This window comes from Armigeres subalbatus, chromosome 2 (assembly GCF_024139115.2).
Source record: "Armigeres subalbatus isolate Guangzhou_Male chromosome 2, GZ_Asu_2, whole genome shotgun sequence".
Lineage (NCBI taxonomy): Eukaryota > Metazoa > Arthropoda > Insecta > Diptera > Culicidae > Armigeres > Armigeres subalbatus.
This window is the reverse complement of record NC_085140.1, coordinates 328,653,739-328,680,194: the sequence shown is the minus strand read 5'-3', so window position 1 is coordinate 328,680,194 and position 26,456 is coordinate 328,653,739. Positions and strand designations below refer to the sequence as shown.

Genomic DNA, 26,456 nt, shown 5'->3' with positions numbered 1-26,456 from the left:
CCTGGACTCCTTAAATGGCTTGAAGCATATCTGACCAGTCGCAATCAAATAGTTAGGTTCAAAGGAAAGCAATCTGTAGCTATTCATACCACATCGGGAGTCCCGCAAGGCTCGCATTTAGGTCCGCTATTGTTTATTTTGTTTGTAAACGACTTGTCCTTCATTCTAAAACATCTAAAAGTATTGATGCTGACGATATGAAACTTTTTATTGAGATCAAAGACGCTGAAGACATGAACACATTCAAACACGAGATCCAGATATTTCATAACTGGTGTATAAAAAGTTTGCTACAGCTCAATATAAAGAAATGCAACTTAATTACTATAAACAGAAAACGAAGTATTCCAAATATGACAATCACTTTAGGTAGTCAAAAGGTTACAAGATGTGATAGAGTTAGGGATCTTGGCATAATTATAGACTCTAAGCTTACGTTCATTAACCATTATAATACTATTATAAACAAAGCTAATAATATGTTAGGATTCATAAAAAGGTTTGGCTACAACTTCCACGATCCATACACTAGAAAAAACATTATATATTGCTTATGTCAGATCGATACTTGAATATTGCAGCATAGTTTGGTCACCTTACACAGTCACGCATGACACAAGAATTGAGTCGGTACAAAAGCAATTTTTATTATATGCACTACGCAAGTTAGGGTGAACTCAACTTCCACTCCCGTCTTATAAAGCACGATGCATGCTAATTAGTATACAAACATTGAAGGAACGACGGGAATATGCGATGCTATCTTTCATTAATGATGTTATCTCGAACAAGGTCGAATCAGAGGCAATATTATCTAAATTAAATTTTTATATCCCACAAAGACCTTTGCGAAATCGAACTTTATTTGCCTGTAGTAGTCATCGTACAAACTATGCGAAATTCGGACCCATAAATCAAATGATGGCTGCTTATAATAAACATTGCAATGCTATTGATTTCACTACATCTAAGACTAAATTGAAACAATACTTGCGTACTCAGTAAATGCTTGGTGTGTATAATTTTCATATCGGATAAAAGTGTTTAGTAATTTTAAGTAACGGAGAACTATATTATAAGATTAAATCTGTATCAAACGGTCTACAAACATGATTGACGACAATAAACAAACAATTTTAGCATTGTACGATTTTCTAGAAAGTTGTTCCTTATTTAATTTTGAGACACTTTGCTGAAGAAACTATTGTTGTACATCCAGGTTTTTTCACACGGTTTGGTTTTAGTCGTTTAAGGCCTTTAGCGTCAATAAAACAATGCGTTAACCCCACGAAAAAATTCACAAAAAATCAAAGAAAATTCAGGGGGAATTTAAAAAGCTGTGAAAGTTTAAGTTAACCGAGAAATTAATGAATTCCAACCGTGTAAAAAAAACCTGGGTATACGTTGTTTGTATCATTTGATATGATAATTCCAAATAATAATGTTAGGGTTCTTCTACAAAGAAATATAGAAGTTAAATAATTTATCTCAAAATGTAGTGGAAACACCCTATTGAAACAAATTTTAAATTAAAGCTCAAATAATAATCTTTTACTTTGCTGAAGACTTTTTGTTCCTAAAATATCATCTTCAAGGTTAAAGTCTTTTTTCCTCCTTATTTTCCGGCGTTAAGTATTAAAGTATGTCAAAATGTAACATAATTTGTTGCAAAAATCAAATACACCCTGACCTGATGCATAGAAAATATCTCTTGTCTAATAGCAATATATATATAATATGAATATATATTTATCTCATCGCAAAAACGAGAAATACAGCACCAATATTGTCGCTTCTTTTTGCTAACATGCGGTGCTCATTGCTGAAAAAATAACAAAAATAAAAATCAAATCAAATTCATTTTCATTGCTTTGTTTTTGGTGGGATGGAAATGGGATCTTTGAGATGAAGTGAAAAAAGTAGAAAAAGGCGTAATCAGTCGATTTTTCTTCAGAAAGGATCGTGATTTGAATCGCACAATTGCCACTCTATGGACGACTGCGAATCGGACTGACATCAATAAGGCGATCCTACAGGCTGATGCAACTCACACATACCGCCACGATAAGGCCCATTCTCCTCCAGGCGCAAATGAAAACAAGCCCTCCGTACCCCTTCAAATGGTCGCAACGCAATGAAACATGCAATAGTCTCCAGCTGGCCAGCAGTGCCTTCAAGTTGTGCTCAACCGTACCATCATCCGCACCACGCCGTACACGTTTTTGATTTCTGTGTGTACCTCATTCTAATTCGCGCGTTGCTCCTCGAGATTGGACGCGTGTCGGCCGCTGCTGGTCCAGGAAAGTGTGAAATAGTGAAATGAAACGCCAATAATAATCATCGGGAGAAGATTTGTATAATTGTCTCTGATTCTTCCCGGCGCCGATTCAGACACACTTCAACATTCAGCCCGGTCAGATGTGCACCGAACTGGTCGAGTACAAGATCTGTCCAGGAATTTTGCCAACTATACTATTGAATCTGATCTTAACCAAACAAATATACATAACTGTGCAGTGTGTAGTTTAGTGTCAGTGTGTTTTGCTGATGCCTCGAAGATTGGATTAAAACGTAATCAATAATCGAAATTTTTTGTACACCGTCATATAGTTGTAGCAAGTGTCTTTAAGTACCAAGTAAGTATAAAACGTTGAATAAATTCTGATAATTCAGATAACACCACCGATAGGGTACAGTTGTATTGAAAGGAGAACATGTTTATCAGTTATGAATTTATAGACAGTGGGTGGATGTCACCATCTACCAAATAACTCGATGCGCAAACCAGTTTGAAATGTGACTATCAATATGAAGGCGTACATGAGAAAGATAATGCAAATTATTATGTGTGCGGAGGCTGAACGATACCGTTCAAATGGATGTAAATCAAACGAAATCATATTGAGATGCAATCGCAACAAATTTAGCAAAAAAAAATGTCATTGCAACGACAACACGATGGAAACATGAAGCAATCCATCAAAATTATGAGACGGCTCGATACCTATTTTGGGTGCGACTAATTTTAGAATATGGAATGAAGTTCGTCTTTAATTGAGGATGTCATGCACATCGTTATGAATTTATCGGAAACATCAGTAACGTGTCAATTTCTGATATTTTCTAAAGCCAAGTGAAATCGAATACCTAACATTTCAGCCACATTTGGCACGCTGGTTTAAAAACGCAAAAAAAAAATACGCAATTTTTCATTATTTTAATTTCAAGGCCTAGTGTCCCTGTCAACAGTCAAATACTGTTCCACCAAGCATACGAATATGATAAGATTATTACATACTTGATAAATTTAAGGGGGTGGTTTTAATAATACCAATTATTCCATTTGGTGAATCATTTATAACGTCTCATTTATTTCCAAAACTGGATGTACATTTTCCAACTTAGTTTTTTCTTGGATCTTTCGTTCGATTGTACCGAACATTCACTTATTCATTCACTTATTTACAATACGAAAAATAATGAGCGCAGTGAACGTTTTCTAATTTTCACAAATATTCAGAACAGGCCGACCATCAGCGTAGATCCATTCTCACTTTCTAAACAGAATACTTAAAATAAATTATCTCAAAACTTTTCCATTTTTTGTGTCCATTTTTTAAATGATTAAAGTGAAATCAGCACAAATAAAAACTGTTTCAAATAAGGTATACATTAATTTTAATCCCTCGAAGCAAATTTACACATACATGAAAAGTGCAATTATTAGATCAAATTTACACGATCATCCAAGATTAAACAAAAAAGTCCAGATGAGTATGTGTTTCAAAATATAAGGTTATTAAAATAGATTAGATTGGGTAAATAACGGCATTGACAGAGTGCGACTGTTGTTATCATCCCCAACAATATCTGCGTAATCCAGCAAACATGCACCACTTATTTACGAACGTAATTTTGATCCAAACACATAACTTAAAGCTTTGGCTTCCATTTGAATAAGTTACTTGTGTAAAAATAGAAATATTTGAGGAATTATTAGAGGAAAAAGATGTGTGCATGCGAAATCCTTGCCATTATTACATTGCTAAAGAACATGGCACACGAATTGGAAACTTTTACTTGTTGTTTGAGATAGCGAGTTTTTTTTATTTTTATTTTTTTTTTCTCTATTGTGTACGTCACGACAAATTTAAAATGCAAACTACTTTATATGCTTGTTCGTTCTTTGATTCTTACCAGAAAGAGCAAACATTGAAAAGTCCTTAATTTTAAAAAATGAGCCATCGGAATAACAATAACTATTTATAGTTTCCATAGGCAGCAACACACTTCGTGATTAGGGTGACCATATGAAATTTTTCCAAAGGAGGACAATTCACCGAATCGTTGCAAAAAAGGAGGACATTTGGTTGAAAAAGGAGGACATAAAAAAAATCGATCGATTTTTAGTTTTTAATATGATTAGAAATTGTATATTTGTTAGATTTTTGCACACACACTTAAATTTATTCACCGGGCTCGGTAAACGAATTACCGATTTCTCAACAGCTGAGCTCTCGGTAGTCACCTCGGTAATCGATTTCAATTACCGAGGTGTCGGTTCAGCTTCTACGCTAGTGAAATGTCAATAATTACCGAGTAGAACTGTAAAGTTTACTGAGTACTCGGTAAAAATTAATACAGGTGGATCTGTGAAAATATCGATGATTTTTGTATTCCAAATACCGAATAAAATGTAATTTGTAATGCAGTTTCTTATTGAAAAATAGAACACCAACAATTTCAGTAATAATGATTTATTTTACTTATTTCTATTTATTTTCCTTTTTTTGTCGTGGAGGCTTCTGCGAAGCATCTTAGTAAAGTAAATATGGGAGTATATGGAGGAGATGAATGAATCTTGAATAACAATAGCTGTTGTGGCAAAAAACACTGCCGAAATCTGATAACTGCTAACGGACAACTCGATGAAATTGATTTTGGAAATCGCTCCGATGGATAAAAGAAAAAGTGGTGCGCAGTGAGCTCAGCAAATAAGATGTGTCAAGCAGGTAGTTGCCGGCAAATGGCTTTGGCCGAGCACATTGTTCACTCCACTATCTTCACTTTTTCCGGAACGCTCAATTCACTAGCGCTATGCCACACAGTCGCAAAAGTGAAAATTTCATTATCCATAGAATTAACTGAAATTTCAGAAATTTAGTAATAAATAACAATTCAAACATTAATACAATATTTATACAATTATTATCAAATGTATTTATACTTACACGCATGCTGATTATTCACAGAATTGAATTTGCACGAACCGTAGTCAGAAACGCAAAGTTAAAGATTTTATTGGAAAACATGGCGTCACATCGAGCATCACGCTTGTTGATCGGAAACTGAGAGCTCCGTAAATAACTTACCGATTACTCAGTAAATGATTAATATGTTTACTGAGCGATCGGTATATTTTTTGACAAGTTTGGTAGATTTTCATAATACGGTGCAGATCGGTAATCTACACTACCGAGATTCAGTATTTCATTTTATTCTGCTGAATCGTCGGCAAAAATTAATACAGATATCGGTAAGTTTTTTACATTTTACTGATGACTCGGTTAAAATTTATTTTTACTGGATAAAATCAGTAAAAAATATTACCGAGCTGAAATTTTTGATTTAAGTGTGCACTAAAGTCTATTGTAAGAAATGTTTGTATGTCCAAAAATTATACTACGCAGAATGATTTGTGATTCGATTTTAGTGAAACTATGGACAAGATATACGGCGTTGTCATTTATCATTAACATTAACACTTGGGTCCATACGCTGAAAAAACTTACGCAGATACATTCGTGCAGAAAATCGTTGTATCGATATTTTCAAACGGCTATACATATTTCAGTGGTTTTCAACCGATTTTCTCCGTTTTTCCCACCAATTTCTCAGCCATCTCTTCTAGTTTCTGGACATTATAAAATATTATAATGAATTCTGAGCAATTGAACAACATTGCATTTTTCGCAATCCCGTGCACATTATTTTGTAATGTTCAGAAACAGAAGAGATTAGTGAAAAAATGGAGAAAATCGGTATACCGAAAATGATATCTATCTATCTAATGATGATGGAAATATTAAAATAACAATTGAAAGACATCACCTGGAACTTGGGAACAAATTTTGAGTATCCATATTATGTAGGCTGACCAGATCATTTCGGTGAAAAAACGGGACAAACGCACTTGCAAAACGGGACATGTCAAAAAACCTTGTGACAATATTCAAGATTCAAGAGCAGTGGAAATTTCAAAATTTATGGGCTTAATTTTCATTTCCCGTGTTAGAAGTTAGAGAAAAATTTTAGAGTTCATTCACCATAATAGCCTTCAATTTTAATAAGTTAGTTGTGGAAAAATACTAAACTACAAATAATTCACTCTTCAAAGGGGCGCGGAAAAAACACAAAGGAACATAAAATTACGCATTTCTCAAAATATTTTTAAAAAGTTGTGTGGTTTTGAAAATCTATCAAACATGGAGTTTATTATTAACCAATATCAAAAACTTTTCCAATTATGAACAATTGAAAACAAGTACCCTGCCCTACCCAGTTTGGGCATTAGAGAGATAAGAAAAAGTAATTTTAAGGAAAAAAAAATGTCAAAAGACAAATGCGAGGGTGGGATTACCGATTTCCCGTGCTAAAACCCTTTTTCATGAATATAATTAAGGGAAAATCTAAGGATAAGAATAACAAGAGACTCAACAAGTAAATAACATTAATAAATTGTAATTTAACTTTTCCATAAATATTAGACCTCTTCATGTTTTCAAAAAGTATCAAAAATTCAACCGGTCAGCCCAGAATCACAATTCTTATGCTAAAATAAGTCTCCTGTCAAATTTTCAGCTAATTCCGATAAAATTTCGAGGTGGCTCAGGTCAATTTAGTGTTTTTGGGCTATTTTCAATTTTGGAAAAAATCTTACAAGAGATATAAACGTCGAAAACTATCACAACAACCTCTATACGGAAGCTTTGGGTGTGCTCTACAAGTCTTGTGAACATTGCGATTCGTTCCGTTCACGTTTTGTCCATGTTAAAGTTATTTTTAAGCTTTTAAGTGCATAAAAATACTGTTTCCCCCAAAAGTCGTTGTTCTACAAAATTCTTGAGTTTATGACAAATGATTGCTAATTTATTTTATTATTATTCCTCTTTTTTCCCTGGAAATTTGAGTAATATAATTGTCAATGTGCGATTTATCGTTAAATTCTTAAAAATCGAATCTGAACATTTGTAATAAAGCTTCGATTTTACTTGTTACTACGATGCACTCAATGTTAAAAGCATGCAGACATATGGTGAAATTAACAAAATTTGGAAATTGTTTGTTGTAAGCATCAAATATCATATGATTTGATTTATGTTTTGTTCGAACAACTTGTTTGAAGAAATCCTAACGTGCAAATTTATGACAAATGTTCAGCTCCTGATTTTTAAGAGTTTAACGATAAATCGCACAATGACAATTATATTACTCAAATTTTCAGGGAAAAAAGAGGAATAATAATATAATAAATTAGCAACCATTTGTCATAAACTCAAGAATTTTGTAGAACAAGGGGAAACAGTTGTAGGGGAAAGAGGTCCAATAAATATGGTTGGCGCATGTGAATAAATGTCAAATCTTATCAATTCATAGTCCTTTTTGAACGAAATTGATTTGAATGACGCTAAAAGTAGCCTCTTGTCAATGAATCGCCCACTTTGAGCGTGCTTACAGCGGCACACTAGGAGTTAACTTTCTGAAATCAGTGTGACGAAAGGCATCTAAGTATCGATTTCTCAAAATTAAGCACCTTCATCGAAAAAATATTTGGTAGATGCTATGAAGGTGGGTTCGATTCCCACCCCGGTAAGGAGGCAACTTTTCGTGATCGAAAAATTCTCCCCTGGTCCACTGGGTGTTATATGTCCTGTCCGTCGTCTCATGCTGGGTGTTAAGTGTTCAGTCTGTACGACCTCTGGTCGAAAACGGTGTTGCTGTTTTTTTTTCGAAAAAATCGAGCCGAAATTCTAATTTTCTACAACGGAATCCTATAAATCTCGCTCACACATATTGAATTAAAATTTGCAGACAAGCTCCTGATCTGTAAACTAGTCATGATGACCAAAATCCCTCGGTTTGAAACTGCCAAACTCGATTTTGTTCTGCTGATTAAATTTTATATTTTTTTTTATAAAATTGTATAAATTATTTTTTAATGTCGTCGTTTTTACAGTGGATGATTTTGAAATATTCAGAAAGACTTTGAATGACTTTTAATGTTTCGAAAAGAATCATTCGATTGAAAAATATGGGGTAAAGCAGATTAAAAAAAAGAACTACCTTCTTCACAAGAAAAAAAAATCTAAAATGAACTAAATCTGGATATTAGAATGTCTGCCCCTCCGCTTCATTTTATTGACGTTGAGGCGTGACCTGATTTTCAGGATATACTTGCCTACCAAGCTACCGGTTCCATACAATCCACAGAATCTTCTTCATCTATGGCTCTACATTCCAACTGGAACTTATTCAACTTAGTAATCTATTAGCATATTTTACAATGTTCTGAAAACTTAAATGTAAATATGTGGATTAGAGTGATTCAAATTTTGACTTTTTTACTTCCCGATGTTTAAGAGATTATATTTGCCATTTTAATATTCCTCCTAAATTTGTAGCTAATTTTGATGCAATTTGAGTGAGAAAGTGCAGTTTGAAGTTTGTATGAAAATTGCTATAAAAAGAGTAACTTTAGTAAGTAACCGTTCCCCAATACTTCCAATTAAGCTCTCAATGGATTTTTTAGAATTTTGTTTTTCAAGTGTTTTATCCAATCAAATAGTTTCTTGAATCTGGAGATAGAAGAAAAAGAGAACGTTATTTTGGCAACCGACCCGGAAACGAAATAAGGACTATGATTGGAAACTCGGTACTTGGAATGTCAGGACCCTAAATGAACATGGACGAGTGAGCATTCTGGCTCGTGAACTGCAGAAGGTTGGAGTGAACGTGGCCGCTTTTCGAGAAGTCCGATGGCCCAGATCCGGAGAGCGTGAATTCCGAGCCGTGGACCCCACGACCAACACTGCATTCAAGTATAACATCCATCACAGCGGCGGCGGAAAAGCAGAGCATGGAGTTGGTTTTGTAGTGATGGGCAAGCAGATGAAGCGAGTGATGCGGTGGAAACCCATTAGCGAACGAATCTGTGTGTTGAGGATACGGGGCAAATTCTTCAATTAAAGCCTAATCAATGTTTACGCACCGACAAACGATAAATCCGACGACGTGAAGGACACGTTTTATGAATGTCTTGATAAAGCCTATGGAGAGTGCCCAAAGCATGACGTGAAAATTGTTATCGGAGACGCTAACGCTCAGGTCGGTAGAGAGGACTTTTCCGTCCCATAATCGGTAGGGAGAGCCTTCACTCCGCTACCAATGACAAAGACCTACGGCTAGTAAACTTCGCTGGTGCTAGAGGGATGGCCATCAGTAGCACCTACTTTGCACAAAAGAATATCTGAAAGTACACCTGGAGACACCCAAATGGTGAAACTTGCAACCAGATAGACCATGTTCTGGTGGATGGGCGCCATTTCTCGGATGTTATCGATGTGCGGACATTCATAGGTCCGAACATTGACTCTGATCACTACCTCGTTGTCAGTAAAATTCGATCACGGTTGTCAACTGTATCGAACGAAAGATCACAGCGAACGATGCGTTACAATATCCAGCGATTATCGGCGGAAGGAGTATAGGCTGAGTACCGCCAGATGCTCGACGAACGGATAAGTGCAATCAACGTTAGCTCATTTCATGTTAAGGCTATATTTTTTTTCGCACGGCTGTGTAAAACAAGTTGAAATGCATTATCAGAAGCGGAGGCCTCCGCAATTGGGGCCTATTAAACGAAATTTATCATGTACGCTTAAAATCAATAACACAGAGATGTGTTTGCTTCACACAAAACGGACCTAATGCAGAACAACCTCTAGATTAGTGACAGTTACACAGCCACAAAAATAGCTCGTGTGGTTTTATTAAAGCTTGGATTTCAATATTTTCAACAGTATTTGGTTCATCACAAGGAATCTGTACAAACGTTTACATGTTAGAAAGGACCGTTATTACGACCGTACGAGGCATTTTTGTGCCTGTGTAACTGTCGCTCATCTAGGTGTTGTTCTAAATTAGGTCCGTTTTGTGTGAAGCAAACACATCTCTGTGTTATTGATTTTAAGCGTGTGGGTTGTAGCCCCCCCGAATCAGTTCATTATCGTAACAGCTACCGAAAAACGTCTCTCACGGTATGCCACCTATCGAGAGTGTATACGGACATGATAAGTGAGAGATTTTCTCATTCTCCTTTGGATTCGAACCCTGTCTGGGATATAGTGAATAGAAGAATAAATTGTATTTTAGCATTAGCATTAGCATTAGCATTGTTACGCTGAATTTCGTAGATTGGACACTAGGGATACTCATGTTTTACTTTTGAGATCCTTATCTAGAATGCTATCAGAAATCAAGAAGGGGAGTGGTCCTTGATTCCAGTCTTTAACAAAAATAACAAAAGCATGAGGATTACTACTCCTGGCCACACCCATCTTCACCGTAATTAGGGAGAGGAAGGAAGTGTTGATGTAGTACTTACTTAACGAGAGGCCACCGACTTAGCGACACCCTCATAAGTACCACGGAGTTGGATAATGAGGAAGGTATTCGTTGGGTCAGGATTTGCCTGTAGCTGGCAATGTAACCGTGGTAGATCTAACCCGGTAACACACCACGTAAAGGTGTCTACCCAGCATTACGGGTAGAATCGAAGAATAAATTGTATAAGAGTCAAAAACCAGCATCATTCATTTGATCATATCTAAAACTATTGGGGTTTTAGAAATCTGAGGTGATTTTTAATACTGTTCGTCTGGAAAAGGCGATGGGTAACACCTTTCGCTGTGGCTGTTCCCGGATTTAACAGACACTCTAGTCGGTACTCTAGAGTCCCAATCTAATGCAATGGTACCAGCTAGTGTGGCAGATTTTTCTTACTCAAAAAACTTCTATCTACTCACCAACATTTTTGCCTTTCTCGTACACCGAGGTGTAACGAAAAGGCCATATATTCACTTCCAAGACGATTTTGTGATAGAAGGTCCGGAGACCCATAGTGTTATATACCAATCGACTCCGAATTGAGATGTCTGTCTGTATGTTTGTGTGTGCGTGTGTGTATGTATGAGCGCAAAATAAAACTCACTCATCTTTTAAGCACTTATCTTGATCCGTTAGACCTTGATTGTAGATTAGGGCAGTTCAAATTTCAAAAATGTTGGAAAATTCCAACTCCCATATGTCTATTAGCATCATTTTGATAATATAGGAGTCCTGGCAAAATTTCAGGCAGTTCGGTGGCCATTTAGGGGTGGCGCGAAGTCAATTTATGTTTATATGGAAATTTGTATGGGAAAAACTTAAAATTTATTCAAGTCTCCCTACAACTGTCAAATCGTGATGAATTCAAATAAACATCCCCAACCTCCCTTTTTGGAATCTATATAAATGAGACCTCCGGATAATACATCAGTTATGAGTGGATTGAACGGTTCTATTGACAGTGTGAATATGAGATAAATGGCTAAAATGGTGTAATTAGCCTTAACGTAGCAGTGGAAATAAAAATCAAAATAATGAGTTATTCACTGGTTGAGCTCAAATATATTCCAAAAAGGGAGGTTGTGGATGTTTGTTTGAATTCATCACGATTTGAGAGTTGTAGGATGATTTGAATATATTTTAAGTTTTTCCCATGCAAATTTCCATATAAACATAAATTGACTTCGCGCCACCCCTAAATGGCCACCGAATTGCCTGAAATTTTGCCAGGACTCCTATATTATCAAAATGATGCTAATAGACATATGGGAGTTGGAATTTTCGAACATTTTTGAAATTTGAACTGCCCTATTGTAGATCCTTGTTTGCAATAAGTTGCATTCGACGGGGAATCCTGTCCCATTGTTTCCTATTGAAAATTGGCCAGATCGGACTATGGGATCAAAAGTTATGGCCAAAATACGATTTATATACAAAAAAAAAACACGCTAAGAAATTCTCACTCAATTTTTTTTAGTATATCTAATGTACGAGAAAGGCACAAACACCGCTAGGTGGATCAATCAGGGTTTTTGTGTATTCCTTTCGATGACTTTGTCGTGTTGTTTTTATTACAAAAAAAAGCGAAAAAATCACTGTTTTTAATATCATACTTTCAGGGGCACCAATCTCCAAAACCAGCTGACAAACTACAGCAGAAAACAATTTTTTTGCTTGGCTACGTTGCAGCATGCACACAAAAACTGATTTTTAAATGTGCTTTATTGACATTTCTGCAGTGAAAACGCGAGGTATGGGATAGGTCGGCCATTGCGGCATCCATTTCTGGACGCTGTCGTAATTATTCCTAATCAAATCTGGTTTGAGTCTACTCCGAAGTCGATTCTAAGATTTTTCATGCATTTTCATGATTTACACACAAGGTTTTTGATATCAGCTTTGCAGTTTCTGATATTCTTGGGATGTGGAAAATACTTAAATTTTGTCGTAATTAATAGGTACGTAATAATTGAGTGCTAGTAATGGACCCCTAAAGACGGAAATTTACTTCAATCGCTTCGCTAGAGTCAGACTCATGACATATTGCCATTCTGTAGCACCAGATGACAAGTAACAGTTATCAGCAATGCGTTTCGTACATAAAACATGCTAAACATTCATTTTTACTCCTAAAATAAGTATTTTAAAACAATGTAGCCAGATTGCCTATTATGGCCACCCCGGGACCATAATACGCAACATATAACTTAATTTTAGTATCCCAAGCCAAAACAATTGCATGGAACAACAACCCTGATATGTGAAGCAACTTTATCCAATGGGAATTTGCAGGAAATCGTTGATTCCAGCGTTAACTTTTAGGTTTTGATCAGGGGGTCCATTATACGCACGGGGTCCATTACTAGCAATCACTCCCTACAAGTATTCATGTTTTTTTTTTTAATATTTATAAGGGCCCTCCTTAGCCGTGCGGTAAGACGCGCGGCTACAAAGCAAGACCATGCTGAGGGTGGCTGGGTTCGATTCCCGGTGCCGGTCTAGGTAATTTTCGGATTGGAAATTGTCTCGACTTCCCTGGGCATAAAAGTATCATCGTGTTAGCCTCATGATATACGAATGCAAAAATGGTAACTTGGCTTAGAAACCTCGCAGTTAATAACTGTGGAAGTGCTTAATGAACACTAAGCTGCGAGGCGGCTCTGTCCCAGGGTAGGGATGTAATGCCAATAAGAAGAAGAAGAAGAAGAGCCACTTGATACAATGCAACTTGTATAAGGAAGCTCCACTTTTGAGGAAAAAAATTGAATCGTAAATCGTAAATTTTAAAATATACTATCAACGTTAAGGTTCATTCATTACGAAATTTACATTGATAATGAGTCAGCTGCTTGATGATTAGAAAAAGAAAACCGCAGAATTCTGGTTCGCGGTCACGCGATGTGCTGAAAAAAGAAAAAAAATATTGCCAATGTCACTATCATGTTCCTACTCGACGACGCGACAATAATATTACCGTCATTGACCTACAACAACCGAAATAGGGGGCTTGTAAGTTTTGTTTTTGTCTACCCGCGATATTATTCTATGGAGATAGCTGGGGGTTTAATTATTAGTTGGGGAAAGCTGGTGGTGGAATTAACCCTCGAGGACTCGCGCCGTTGTAAAAAGTACAACATTACCTAAAAAAGCTCGCTTGTCGTACACAACGGAGGTGACACTGCATGAGTGATTCAGGACTAAGCGAGTCCCGGAAGGTTAAATATACTTGGTCCTCGTATCGTTTCCACAATGCGATTTGAAACAATTTTCCGTTGTCCGTGAGATTCAATATTATCGGATATTTGATTCGAAACATTATTTAAGCAACATATGTCATACGATGTTTCAAATATATAATAATTAATTATGTTTAATTAACAAACGCTTATTTATTTATTTATTATTTGAATCCAGAGGCTGGCTCGTCTCTTCGCTTGTTTATGACACAGCCATGTAGATGCGAATATTGAAGTCTATTTAGAGCCATGCTAACACTACTTCCACGGAATATGTAATCGAGCCAAGTACGGGATACTGGAAAAGGCCTTACTGTTGACGTCGAATTAGTTACGTTTCATTAAAGTTACATTCAAAACGTAGAATTGAATGGAATAGTGCTAACGCGTCTTATGTCAATTGAAGACATTCCACTATAAACCTGTACATAATTTTCTCATTAAAATAGATTTTTTTGAATAATTACTTATGCTTATTTATGTAACAGCATTGCTCGGGGGAATATATTTTCTTGATATTGAAATGATTTGTAGCATTTCAGTCTTCATTCGACCAAGACAGTGGCTTTTTATTATTTCAACATCCCTTATCAATGTAGCAAATTCTTATCAACAATCAATCACACGCGTTTATGGATCCAAGCACGTGATAACTAGCTTTTTTGTTGTAGTGACCCCACTCGGAGCTCTGCCCTGCCCATCCATCATCAACTCATACAGACTTATTTCAAATCATCTTTCAAGTCTTGTATTCTGTCTGTTAACTGATACTCAGTTAAACGTAATCCTTATCTTTTAATACCTATAATTTGATTAAGAAACACTCTGCTGGGGGAGCAAAATGCTTTTTCCATTATAAAATGGAATGCTTCCATAGAAAGTTCCAAAATTGTTTTAAAAAGTCGAAGAGTAAAACCAAACACTTGTACTGTTGCATTTTATATTGAAGTATTGCGGAACTTTTTAATTATTTTTTGCTGATCCTGATACATGAGAAGATTTTTTTCTCTGAATATTTTTCGTTTGCTATACCTACTTATTTAAAAAAATGGTTTATTTCTTACTGTGCATTTGGAAAGATAAGATGAGGGTAATTTTCTTATCTTTTATACATGTTAGTTCCTTTCAATGATAATTTCTAATTTTCACACAGTATTTCTAGTTTTAGTTATTTTGGGCAAATTCCCTTGATTTCCCTGCGAACCAGTCGAAGTAGCTTGTTGCCCACTGACCTTCAACTTAGCGATCGGTTGCCACTTTGAAGACATGCTGACATCGACCACTCGAACGGTTTAATCACTATCTGATTGGAAGCATGAATCTCTAAACTAATATTTGCAAAATAGTTCATTTTATTATTTTGTTTTCTGTTGACTGTGACTAAAACATAGACATATTAATACGCGATTCGATTATTCCAGAAAACAAAGAATTTGTCTCCTCACTTTCAATTAGATTATAATTTGTTTTCCTGTTGTCAATGAAAAAACTACTTATTTTTTGCAATTACTTACAGAAAAGTTCAATAATTAGTAATGAGTAACAAAAAGCGGCAAGGAGACGTGGACAGCGGCGATGCAGATGCATATCACCAACTGACACCAAAAACGAATTTGCAACTAATCAGTCCAACCTTAACTGCGGGGTATGGGAAGGATACGGATGCAGAAACGCTAGGACTGAGAGGGTCGCTTGCTGAACTGGCTCGGGTAGCCAACAAGAGAAGCAATCGAATGCAGGTACTTCCTTTGAGTGTAAATATTGGAAGTTTGAAAAGTATTGCAATTATATGTTTATTTTTAGCTTATGATGAGTGTTTTGGCTAATTTGACGGTGCTCTCCTCAGGCATGGGTTTAGGATATTCCGCAATCACACTGCACTCGCTTACTAGAGAGGGTGATCCGTTACGGTTAGATGCCAATCAGGCGTCATGGTTTGGTAAGTATATAATGAACAACTTTGAAGCTCCGCATTAGCGAACAAATAAAATTTGCCTCCTTATTTTTTGAGGTGAAAAGATATTACAACAATAGGAAACAAAATAGGTAATTTACACTACGTTTACTCTTTTCGGAAACTTTCTGAGTCTCAGTTACCCCATACATACTGTAGTCACTAATAGTGATTACTACATATACTATTAGAAATTATTCAACATTTTACCAAGTATGATAAAAAATACTTGTTGCTTTTTTTTCCGGCTCTCTTTCCTTGTGACCTTTAAATGCAAACTATAATAATTCACACATTTCAATTGCAGTAAAACTTAGAAGTTCGGATAATAATTTGAGCTGCGACAATTAGCATAAAAAATATCTGTTTCCGCCCGGGATCGAACCGGGGGCCTTCCGCGTGTTAGGCGGATGTGATAACCACTACACCACGGAAACACGGCTGTGAAGTGTGGTGTTTAAATCAGAACATATGAAATTGACTTGAACACAAAAAAAAATCTAAATTTATTATAGGATTGATTGATCAAAAGTATAATCTCATTAGTCTGATGTTCGTTTAGTTTTGAATTTATTTTAAAAATTGCATCTCATATCTTGAGGTATACATTCCGAAAAAACGCTGTTTTACGTTTGATAGCAAATTCGCCTATAAAAGGCATGGTGTTGATTGAATTACATCAACCAACTTTAATTAGTACAATAGTATTTCTTAGATTAGTGGTCCAACCCCGTGTTAGCGGGGTTGAACATATCAAAAATTTATTTTAGACTCATTAGAGTGTCCCTCTCCACGGAAATCTTTAGTAAAAGGCGAAAGATTTATTCGACATTTGAAGAGAGACCAGAGTAACGATAGATTGGATTTTCCATACAAGTCTTTTTATATAGTTTCGTTCAACTAGCGATGATCATAAATCTTGGTTTTTGATTTCTATGACCAAATAAAAATCTAATTAGAATTATCATAGCGACTATCAACTTGCATTGTAACTTGTATTAACCAACTTATACAAGTTTTTCCCCTTCTGCATCATGGAACACATTTGTTCGGTTTCCCGCAATACAGATATGCAACTTCCCCTCAATGTTGGTCACACAACCACGCACAAAACTCACATACTAACAGCCTTGTTTTGATGTTTCACTTTCTCTCGTTCCGTTTTCAGCTTCCATAAATTCTATCGCGTGCCCCTTCGGTGGACTACTGTCAGGCTACTTGTTGGATCGCATTGGACGAAAGTGGACTCTGGTACTGATCAATGTGCTGTCCATCAGTTCGTGGACGTTAATTGCTGTGTCCAGCAGCACTAACTTCGAGCTGATGTATACGCAAATTTTAATCGCTCGGGTTGTTATAGGTGAGTTTAATTAATAAAATAAGTATAATAGATTCAACATTCAATTTTATACTCACTTACAACGAGGAAACTGGCCGTAAAACCAGCATAAGATTCTCTTTCGAAGCAAATGTATTGATGCATTTCATTCAACAGTCTTTCGAAATATTTTTTATTAGTTTAAAAAAAGTGTAGGGGAAGTGTGAGTAGCACGACCACAGCGGTCAAAGTGCGCCACCCTTGAATAAGACAAAATATCCTTATTGTGATGATTTTCAATAGTCTGTACGATAAAGCAATGAAAAATAGGGAGTGAGTGCTAGTAATGGACCTCGTGCGTATAATGGACCCCCTGAACAGAAACCGAGAGTTTACGCTTGAATCTACAATTTCCTGCAAACTTCCATAGGATGAAGTTGCTTCACTTATCAGGGTAGTAGTTCCATACAATTGTTTTGCACTGGGAGACTGAAATTTGGTTATATCAACTAATTTATGAATGTAAACGCGCTAAAGGGTCCATTACTAGCACAGAAAGGGGGGTCCATAATAGGCAACAGGAACATGTGGAAATGGAGCATGTAAATCAAATGAGGGGACCATAATACGTATGTAAACAAACTCGATGTTGCGTATTATGGACCCGGGGGTGGCCATAATAGGCAACCTGACTACATAATTTTAAAATACTTTAGTAGTAAAAATGAATGTTTTACCATATGTTATGCACGAAACGCGATGCTGATACCTGTTGCTTGTCATCTAGTGCTGCAAAATGGCAATTTGTCATGAGTCTTACTCTAGCGAAGCGATTGAAGTAAGTTTCCGTCGTTAAGGGGTCCATTACTAGCACTCACTCCCTATTGATACTGGATGCAACATTTTATGATTTTACTCTAATTGTAAATGAAAAATTTCAAAAAAACAGTGTATGCCTGTTCTGATGTGGGTGTGTGTGCGTAATCCTACAGGGGATGGACAAAATAATTAGGATAGGCAAATTTTAGGTAAAATTAGATGTGTTATAACTACCTTAGTTATCATCCGATTTTGACAATTCAGGCATGTCTGAACTAGAAAATTAATGCAGTTTGACGGTATGTCCATGGAACCGACTATGGCCACCGGATTCCGGAGATATTCCGGATTTTTCGGAGGTAGGTTCAAAACCGTAAATTTGAGGTGGATATTATGAGAAGTTGTAGTTGAAAATTGAATAATATTAGTAACCACAAATGAAGTAGGGCTCTTCCTGATTGGAACCATATATTGAGATTTAGAATCGGACCAGAATCAAGTGAGATATGGCTATTTCTTTAAAATCGGTTCCGATCGATACTTATCAAAGGGGTCAGACCACAACTTCATTTGAATCTCGCTTTTTGATAGATTGTTCATTATGATTTTATTCTAGAAGGCCTCTAATGTGTCCAGAATGAAAAACCAATTGAATAAACGAATCCTGGAGTCGCTGGGATGTCCCCGGGGAACCTGTGAATGGGGACATTTAAGTTTTAGCACCAAAATCAGTCATTCGACAGCTCTTTTTTCATGGTTTTCGATCAGGAAGCGAAGTATGAATATAAAATGGTCAATTTACGGTTCTGACCGCTTCCAGGACCTACGGATTGGCCCCGGGGAACCTGTGGAAGGGGACATTTTAGTTTTACCACCAAAACCAGTCATTCGACGGCTCTTTTTTCATGGTTTTCGATCAGGAAGCGAAGTATGAATATAAAATGGTCCATTGATGGCTCTGACCGCTTCCAGGATCTACGGATTGGCCCCGGGGAACCTGTGGAAGGGGACATTTTAGTTTTACCACCAAAACCAGTCATTCGAAGGCTCTTTTTTCATGGTTTTCGATCAGGAAGCGAAGCATGAATATAAAATAATCCATTGACGGCCCTGACCGCTTTCAAGACCTACGGATTGGCCCCGGGGAACCTGTGGAAGGGAACATTTTAGTTTTACCACCAAAACCAGTCATTCGACGGCTCTTTTTTCATGGTTTTCGATCAGGAAGCGAAATATGAATATAAAATGGTCCATTGACGGCTTTGATTGCTTCCAGGACCTACTGGTTGCCTCCGAGGAACCTGTGGAAGAAGACATTTAATTTTTAGCACCAAAACCAGTCATTCGACGGCTCTTTTTTCATGGTTTTCGATCAGGAAGCGAAGTATGAATATAAAATGATCCATTGTCGGCTCTGACCTCTTCCAGGACCTACGGATTGGACCCCGGGGAACCTGTTGAAGGGGACATTTTAGTTTTAGCATCAAACCCAGTCATTCGAAGGCTCTTTTTTCATAGATTTCGACCAGGAAGCGAAATATGAATTAAAAATTATCATTGACGGCTCTGACCGCTTCCAGGACCTACTGATTGCCCCTGAGGATTCTGTGAATGAGGACACTTTAGTTTTAGCACTAAAACCAGTCATTCGACTTTCGATCAGGAAGCGAAGTATGAATATAAAATGGTCCATTGACGGCTCTGACCGCTTCCAAGATCCACGGATTGTTCCTGGAGAATCTGTGTAAGGAGACATTTTATTTTAAGCATCATAACCAGTCATTCGACGGATCTTTTCTAGTGGTTTCGATTAGGAATCGAGAAATGAATATAAAAGGGACTATTGAGGGCTCTGACCGCTTTCTGGACCTACAGATTGGCCCAGGAAACCTGTGGAAGGAGACATTTTAGTTTTAGCACCAAAACTAGTCATACAACGGCTCTGATTTCATGGCTTTGGATCAGGAAGCGAAGTATGAAGTAGGCAGGATCCCCGTGAGCTATCCATAGGTCCAGAAAATGGTCAGAGCCGTCAATGGTCCATTTCTTGTTCATACTTCACATTCTGATTGAAATCCATGAAAAAGAGCCGTCCAATGATTGGTTTTGTGCTAAAACTAAAATGTCCCTTCCACAGTTCCCGAGGGCAATCCGTAAGTCCTGGAAGCGGTTAGATCCATTAATGGTCCAATTTATACTCATACTTCGCTTTATGATCAAAAATCACTAGAAAAAAGCCGTCGAGATATTGGTTTTGGTGCTGCAACTTAAATGTTCCTTTCCACTGGTTTTCCGGGGGGAATCTGTAGGTCCTGAGAGCGGTCAGAGTCATCAATGGCCAATTTTATATTAATACTTATATTAAAGAAGAGCTGTCGAATGATTGATTTTGGTGTAAAAACTAAAATGTCCCCTTCCACAGGTTCCTCGGGGGCAACCAGTAGGTCCTGGAAGCGGTCAAAGCTGTCAATGGCCCTTTTATATTTATACTTTGCTTCCTGATCGAAAACCTATAAAAAGAGCCGTCGAATAACTGATTTTAGTGCTAAAACTTATATGTTCCTTTCCACAGGTTCCCCGGGGGCAATCCTTGGGTCCTGGAAGCGGTCAGAGCCGCCAATGATCCATTTTATTTTCGTACTTCGCTTCCTGATCGATAACCATGAATGAAGAGCTTTTGAATGGCTGGTTTTGGTGCTAAAACTAAAATGTCCCCTTCCACAGGTTCCTCGGGGCCAATCCGTAGATCCTGGAATCGGTCAGAGCCGTCAATGGACCATTTTATATTCATACTTCGCTTCCTGATCGGAAAACATGAAAAAAGAGCCGTCGAACGACCGGTTTTGGTGGTAAAACTAAAATGTCCCCTTCCACAGGCTCCCCGGGGCCAATCCGTAGATCCTGGAAGCGGTCTGAGCCGTCAATGGACCATTTTATATTCATACTTCGCTTCCTGATCGAAAACCATGAAAAACGAGCCGTCGAATGACTGATTTTGGTGCTAAAACTTAAATGTCCCCATTCACAGGTTCCCCGGGGACATCCCAGCGACTCCAGGATCCGTTTATTCAATTGGTTTTTCATTCTGGACACATTAGAGGCCTTCTAGAACAAAATCATAGTGGACGATCTATCAAAAAGCGAGATTCAAATGAAGTTGTGGCCTGACCCCTTTGATAAGTATCGATCGGAACCGATTTTAAAGAAATGGCCATATCTCACTCGATTCTGGTCCGATTCCAAATCTCAATATATGGTTCCAATCAGCAAGAGCCCTACTTCATTTGTGGTTACTAATATTATTCAATTTTTAACCACAACTTCTCCTAATATCCACCTCAAATTTACGGTTTTGAACCTACCTCCGAAAAACCCGGAATATCTCCGGAATCCGGGGGCCATAGTCGGTTCCATGGACATACCGTCAAACTGCATTAATTTTCTAGTTCGGGCATGCCTGAATTGTCAAAATCGGATGATAACTAAGATAGTTACAACACATCTAATTTGACCTAAAATTAGCCTATCCTAATTATTTTGTCCATCCCCTGTATATCCCTAACATCCCCAGCTATGTTGATCAAGTAGTACTACAAATAATTTGATCATATCTCATGCTCCGTAATGGTGCTGTTTTTGTTACGAATATACGAATACTAGTACAACAAAAAGGATTCTCTTCTGAATCAAGAAAGCTTTCTTCAGGGAGTGTGGGGAATGGGATGTATTAGTCATTCATAACAGGTACAGCAAAACTTCACATGGGCGCCCTTATTTGTAGTATTTGCTCAGGGAGTAGAAGGTCGAGAAGAGCCACCGTTGCAAACCAAAACGTGAACCGGATACCTGGGACTTCCACAATATCTGCGGCAATATCAGCAAACGATGCCCTGTGCGTATTCAGTGTAAAATTTCATGAACATAGTATTCTGAAGCACTAAGAGAAAGAACTGGAACATTCTCGCCAACTTAGTTTGTCCAGAGTTTTGCATTTTCTATCCTCCTTTGCTTCCATTGAAAACTTGATCACAATGCCCAACTATGGCCGATTTGGAGGCTGCGTTTGTTAACGTTGGGTTAGCAGCTGTGGAAGTTCTGGTGGCTGATAGTGTCATGCTGCTGCCTGCAAATAGGATCAACTGCTTCCTTTTTATTGAATTGAAATTGAATTTGAAATTGAATTTGAAATTGAAATCTTGAATTTTGAAAATATTTGTTCAATAGTAGGGAGGCAGTATCAAACATTACAACATAATAACATGCGTGTTATTGATTGGAATTCATATACAATTTTAATACATGGAATAGTGTATGCCTGTTCTGACGTAATTTTAGTATTTATATCTCTATATAAGGCTATTGCGCTTCCAGCGCACCCTTCTTTTTGCAATTGCGGCTTCAAGTTCAATTCCAACTAGTTAATTGGAAATATTCGAGTAAGAACGCAAGGTTACTGAGGAGTTTTGATCAAGTAATACTTCTATCCAGTCTTCAAGGTGCAACATGTGTGAGATGTTCACCTAAGTTTGTGCACCCAATCAAACATTGCTTGCTATGTTCGAACTTGCACATAGCAATCTGAACACGAGCCTAAATTCTGATACACCCAGGCGCAATGTACAAAGTTCAAACATCGAGTTTAAACTTGGGTTCAAACATGTGCGCTTGCACACGAGAATGCTACGCTTGGGTAAATGAACGGGTTGCTAGGGAAACTATTGTTGATTCTTCACGTTTCCCAGCCTTGTTATTCATATCTCGAATAAGAGAATTTAACCAAACTTCAATGAAGGTATGATTGAAAAATTGAAACATGTTGTGCAGATTTTTCGCACTTGCATAACGAAGCGTTTATAGAGGGGAGGTCTTGATTCAGGCCTTTCATTCAGGACGTCTTAGGTTCGAATCTGCTCTGAGCGGAGCTTTTTGTTCCATTTTCGAGGTTCTGAAAGCAATTCTTCTTAGGATTTCGGGATTCTGCAACCACTAAAAAACTGATTAGTTCATATTTCTAAAATTTTGGGATAAGATTTTTCTGGCACGTTTATATGGGGATAATTCATTCTACTTACTTTGCGGTGGTACTTGATAAATATACCGAGAATCTGAAGCGAAGTTCTGGGTTGCATAGAGATTTCTTTATTCCTGGGAGAGAGGGTTTTCAACCTTTTTGAAGAACCTTATGATCAACGGGGCTTTAATTCCAGTTTAGTAATTTTTTAGATTGTCATAATTGGAGATTTAATCTTTTATGAGAGCCATGTAGTTTATAAGACTTTTATGTGAAGGATTTGTGGGCTCATTTCTGACCTGGAGCTCCATCGTTTGTGAATTTTCTGTGTATTGCATAATGTCATCGGCGTATTATTTATACATAGCAATATAGAATACATTATGAACAGACCCCCTACTATCTTTATAAATTTCTATCAATTTGAATTTTTGGTTAACTCCCCCACTAAAGTGTGTCTTAGAACTTTTTGGAATCAACATCTATATTTTATTCACGATATGCAAATCCCATCGTATCTAACAAAACAAAATGCATGCTTGCATATGAAACGGATATAAAATAATTAGGGGCTACATTCTAGACATACGAACAGAGACTTATGTATTTTACCTCGTTTAGAAAATAAACGCAAGGACACTTTAAATATTCATTATATTGGAGGCTGCCGGTTGTCTTACCGGGATATTATGTGCATTATCAGTTGTTATGAACATTCAGAATAATATCTGAAGATTGTATGCAAAATGTTGAGTAAACATATTGTTGTGATATTGAGATATCGGACCAAGCGCAAACCACCTGACAAGGGCTAAAAAGTGGCATTTATAAAACTAAAATTATTCATTCATTCATGTGCCTAAAAAAATCCAAAGACAAGGATTCAAACCATAGTGCTCTGAATGAACGCCAAACGAGTTACCATTAGGCCATCACCGCTACTCAGGAAAAGAAACCACTTGACCAATATGAACAGATGAACAGCATGCTGTGTGTAGACTGATGAGTTTGAACTTCCATGTTCAAACCCGTGTGTTTGAACTTGGGCGCACACTCGTGTTCAAACCGGGTGCGATTTTGGTTCGGTTTATGATGAACTCGGTTTGGATCTAGTATGCATGTTTGAGTGCGAACTTGCACACGGGAAAACTGCACTTGTTCAAACGCGGTTCATGTTTTCGTGAAGACTGCTTCTATCAACATGTGATAAACTTAAAACTAAGGAGCGATTCAAATATGACGTCCACTACTACCCTCTGTCACGATTTTTTGTATACCAAGTATATGTACTGTCCCAAAATCTTAGACCTCATTTTTAAACGACCCCTAACATAAAAAAAATACAAAAATAATGCCTAAAAAATGTCTATCAATAGTTTTTGATGCTGATGATGATAAGCTATGCTGCTTATCATGCTTGTGTTCCACACGAAATCATCGTCGAAATTGATCTGAAAACCATTTTATAGAGCCTCAAACATCCGAGATCGGTGTGGGGGTAGTACGTCAGTGGTAGTACGCTCATTCGAATTTCGTGAGATCGAAACAGCAGATTTATGTAAACAATTCGCTATGCAGAATTAGTTGGCTTCTACATGTATGCAAGTATGTAATCCATTTCAGAATGCAAACATTACAATAAAATTCAAATTTTAAACATAACAAAATCAAACTGATTAAAATCCATCAAAACACAACTCAATTTGAAACGAAATCTTATTTAATCCTCTGTCTACAGCTCCTGAAACCAAATCTTAAAACCAATAATTAATTTTCTGGTGGATTCGATTCCTCCTAGAGGTGTGCGCCACCGCCACCGACATTTTTGCGTCGGCGGACCACTGCTTACAATCTGTCATGCATCTGACCTATAATTCTCCACGCCGGTTGAAATTTGTAGAAAACTAAATTTAGAAAAAAATATAGTGGAACTGTTACGTTTTCCATCTCACTGAACATATATTCATCTCATCGCAAAACAGAGAAATACAGCACCAATCTTTTCGCTTTTTTTGCTAACATGCGTACTCACTGCTGAAAAAAATCACAATAATCAATAACAAATCAAATACCTTTTCATTGCTTTGTTTTTGATGGGATGGAAATGGGAGCTATGAGATGAAGTGCCGAACCGTTCCCCTAGATGAAATTCCCAGAATGTCAAGTCTACATTTCAATAAGTTTTCCGTGGTAATTTCGTAGAATTTCCCGACTGATAACTTTTAAAGTTTCCCGATAATACTTCAAGGAGCTCTCAGTGAAAATTTAGATGCTTTTCTTGAAAACTCCAATCATCCGTTGAAATCCCAAGAATTTCTTTATAGATTCCAAAAGTTTTCTCATTAAAATTCCGAGTAATTTTCCGTGAAAATTTAGAATAGACATTCCGAAATAATTCTCGTCTAATTTTAGAATGGTTTCTCACGATATTTGTAAAATTCTCTGAGCTCTGTAAAATTACTGGGCAATTACTGCAATTAAAGAGAAAGTTAAAAAAATATTCCTATAGACATTCCAAAGAATTTTCCGAATAAATTTCGGTGGAAATTATGAAGAATTTTCAGTTGGGATTTTGGTTAATTTCTCGTTAAAATTTCAAATAAATTTCCATGAAAATTACAAAGCAATACCATTTTTTTTTAGAAATTCCGAAGATTTTCCATCGATAATTCCAAAGAATTTGTATTTGAACTCCTGAAAAAAAAATCCGTGAAATTTACGAAGAATTTCCCTTGGACATTTCGAAGAATTTCGCTTATATGTCCAAATAATTCTTCGCGGATTTTCCAGGAAATTTTCAGAATAAATTATGGAGTGTGTTTCGCGGAAATTTCGGTTAAGTTCCAAATAAAGAATGTATACAAGCGAATTGTGTATGCAATCACCAGTGAAAGTCTTGTGTGCCCTACAATGACCACAAAACGGTCCTCCGGGAGATCCTGAGCATCCATAAAAATGGCCAAATCCAAAAGTTCATCTTACAACTTCGCGACTTTTTCGTAACCATTTTTGGTTTTATCATCTTCCAATGTTTGTTGGGACTGATGACGGCCTTACTGTTGAAGTCGAAGGACGTATTTGTAAAGATGCATATATGTTCCTACTAAACTTCGCTAGTTCTGAATAGAATTGTTCTTAGAATACGTGAAACATTCAGTTTCGATAGACGTATGGTCATTAAATTGTTCTGGAATCAAGATTATCTGATTTGTTCCGAAGGAATTCCTACAGAATTTAATGATTCTATCATAAACCAAACAATTCTCTAACCTTCCTAAACGGAACCCAAAACATATTGAAGAGAAAGTTGGTTCATGTACCTTGAAGTAGATTCTGTAAGCTGTTTTAGGTTTTTTGCCTTTCTCGTACAACAAAGTACAACCTAGTACAACAGTCCGTGTGTATGTGAGTGTATGTGCCCACACGCAAACCGGAAAATTTTAGCCACTTTTG

General features: G+C 37.0%; 1 protein-coding gene and 2 non-coding genes across 3 annotated transcripts in view; 1 reads left to right on the top strand and 2 right to left on the bottom strand.

The window, feature by feature from the left end:
- The first annotated feature begins 2,150 nt into the window (after positions 1–2,150).
- LOC134212730 (facilitated trehalose transporter Tret1-2 homolog) overlaps positions 2,151–26,456 on the top strand; it is a 35,806-nt gene continuing 11,500 nt past the window's right edge. The window contains exons 1-4 of the mRNA XM_062690828.1: positions 2,151–2,636; positions 15,418–15,640; positions 15,705–15,840; positions 17,024–17,215. Of these exons, the coding sequence (XP_062546812.1) occupies positions 15,437–15,640; positions 15,705–15,840; positions 17,024–17,215 (532 nt within the window). The 5' untranslated portion in view covers positions 2,151–2,636; positions 15,418–15,436. The remainder of the gene's footprint in view (positions 2,637–15,417; positions 15,641–15,704; positions 15,841–17,023; positions 17,216–26,456) is intronic.
- On the bottom strand, positions 16,220–16,292 carry Trnav-aac (transfer RNA valine (anticodon AAC)). The gene has a single exon. It is a non-coding gene; the product is annotated as a tRNA-Val (tRNA).
- On the bottom strand, positions 16,582–16,707 carry LOC134218659 (U5 spliceosomal RNA). Its single transcript, XR_009981424.1, has one exon. It is a non-coding gene; the product is annotated as a U5 spliceosomal RNA (small nuclear RNA).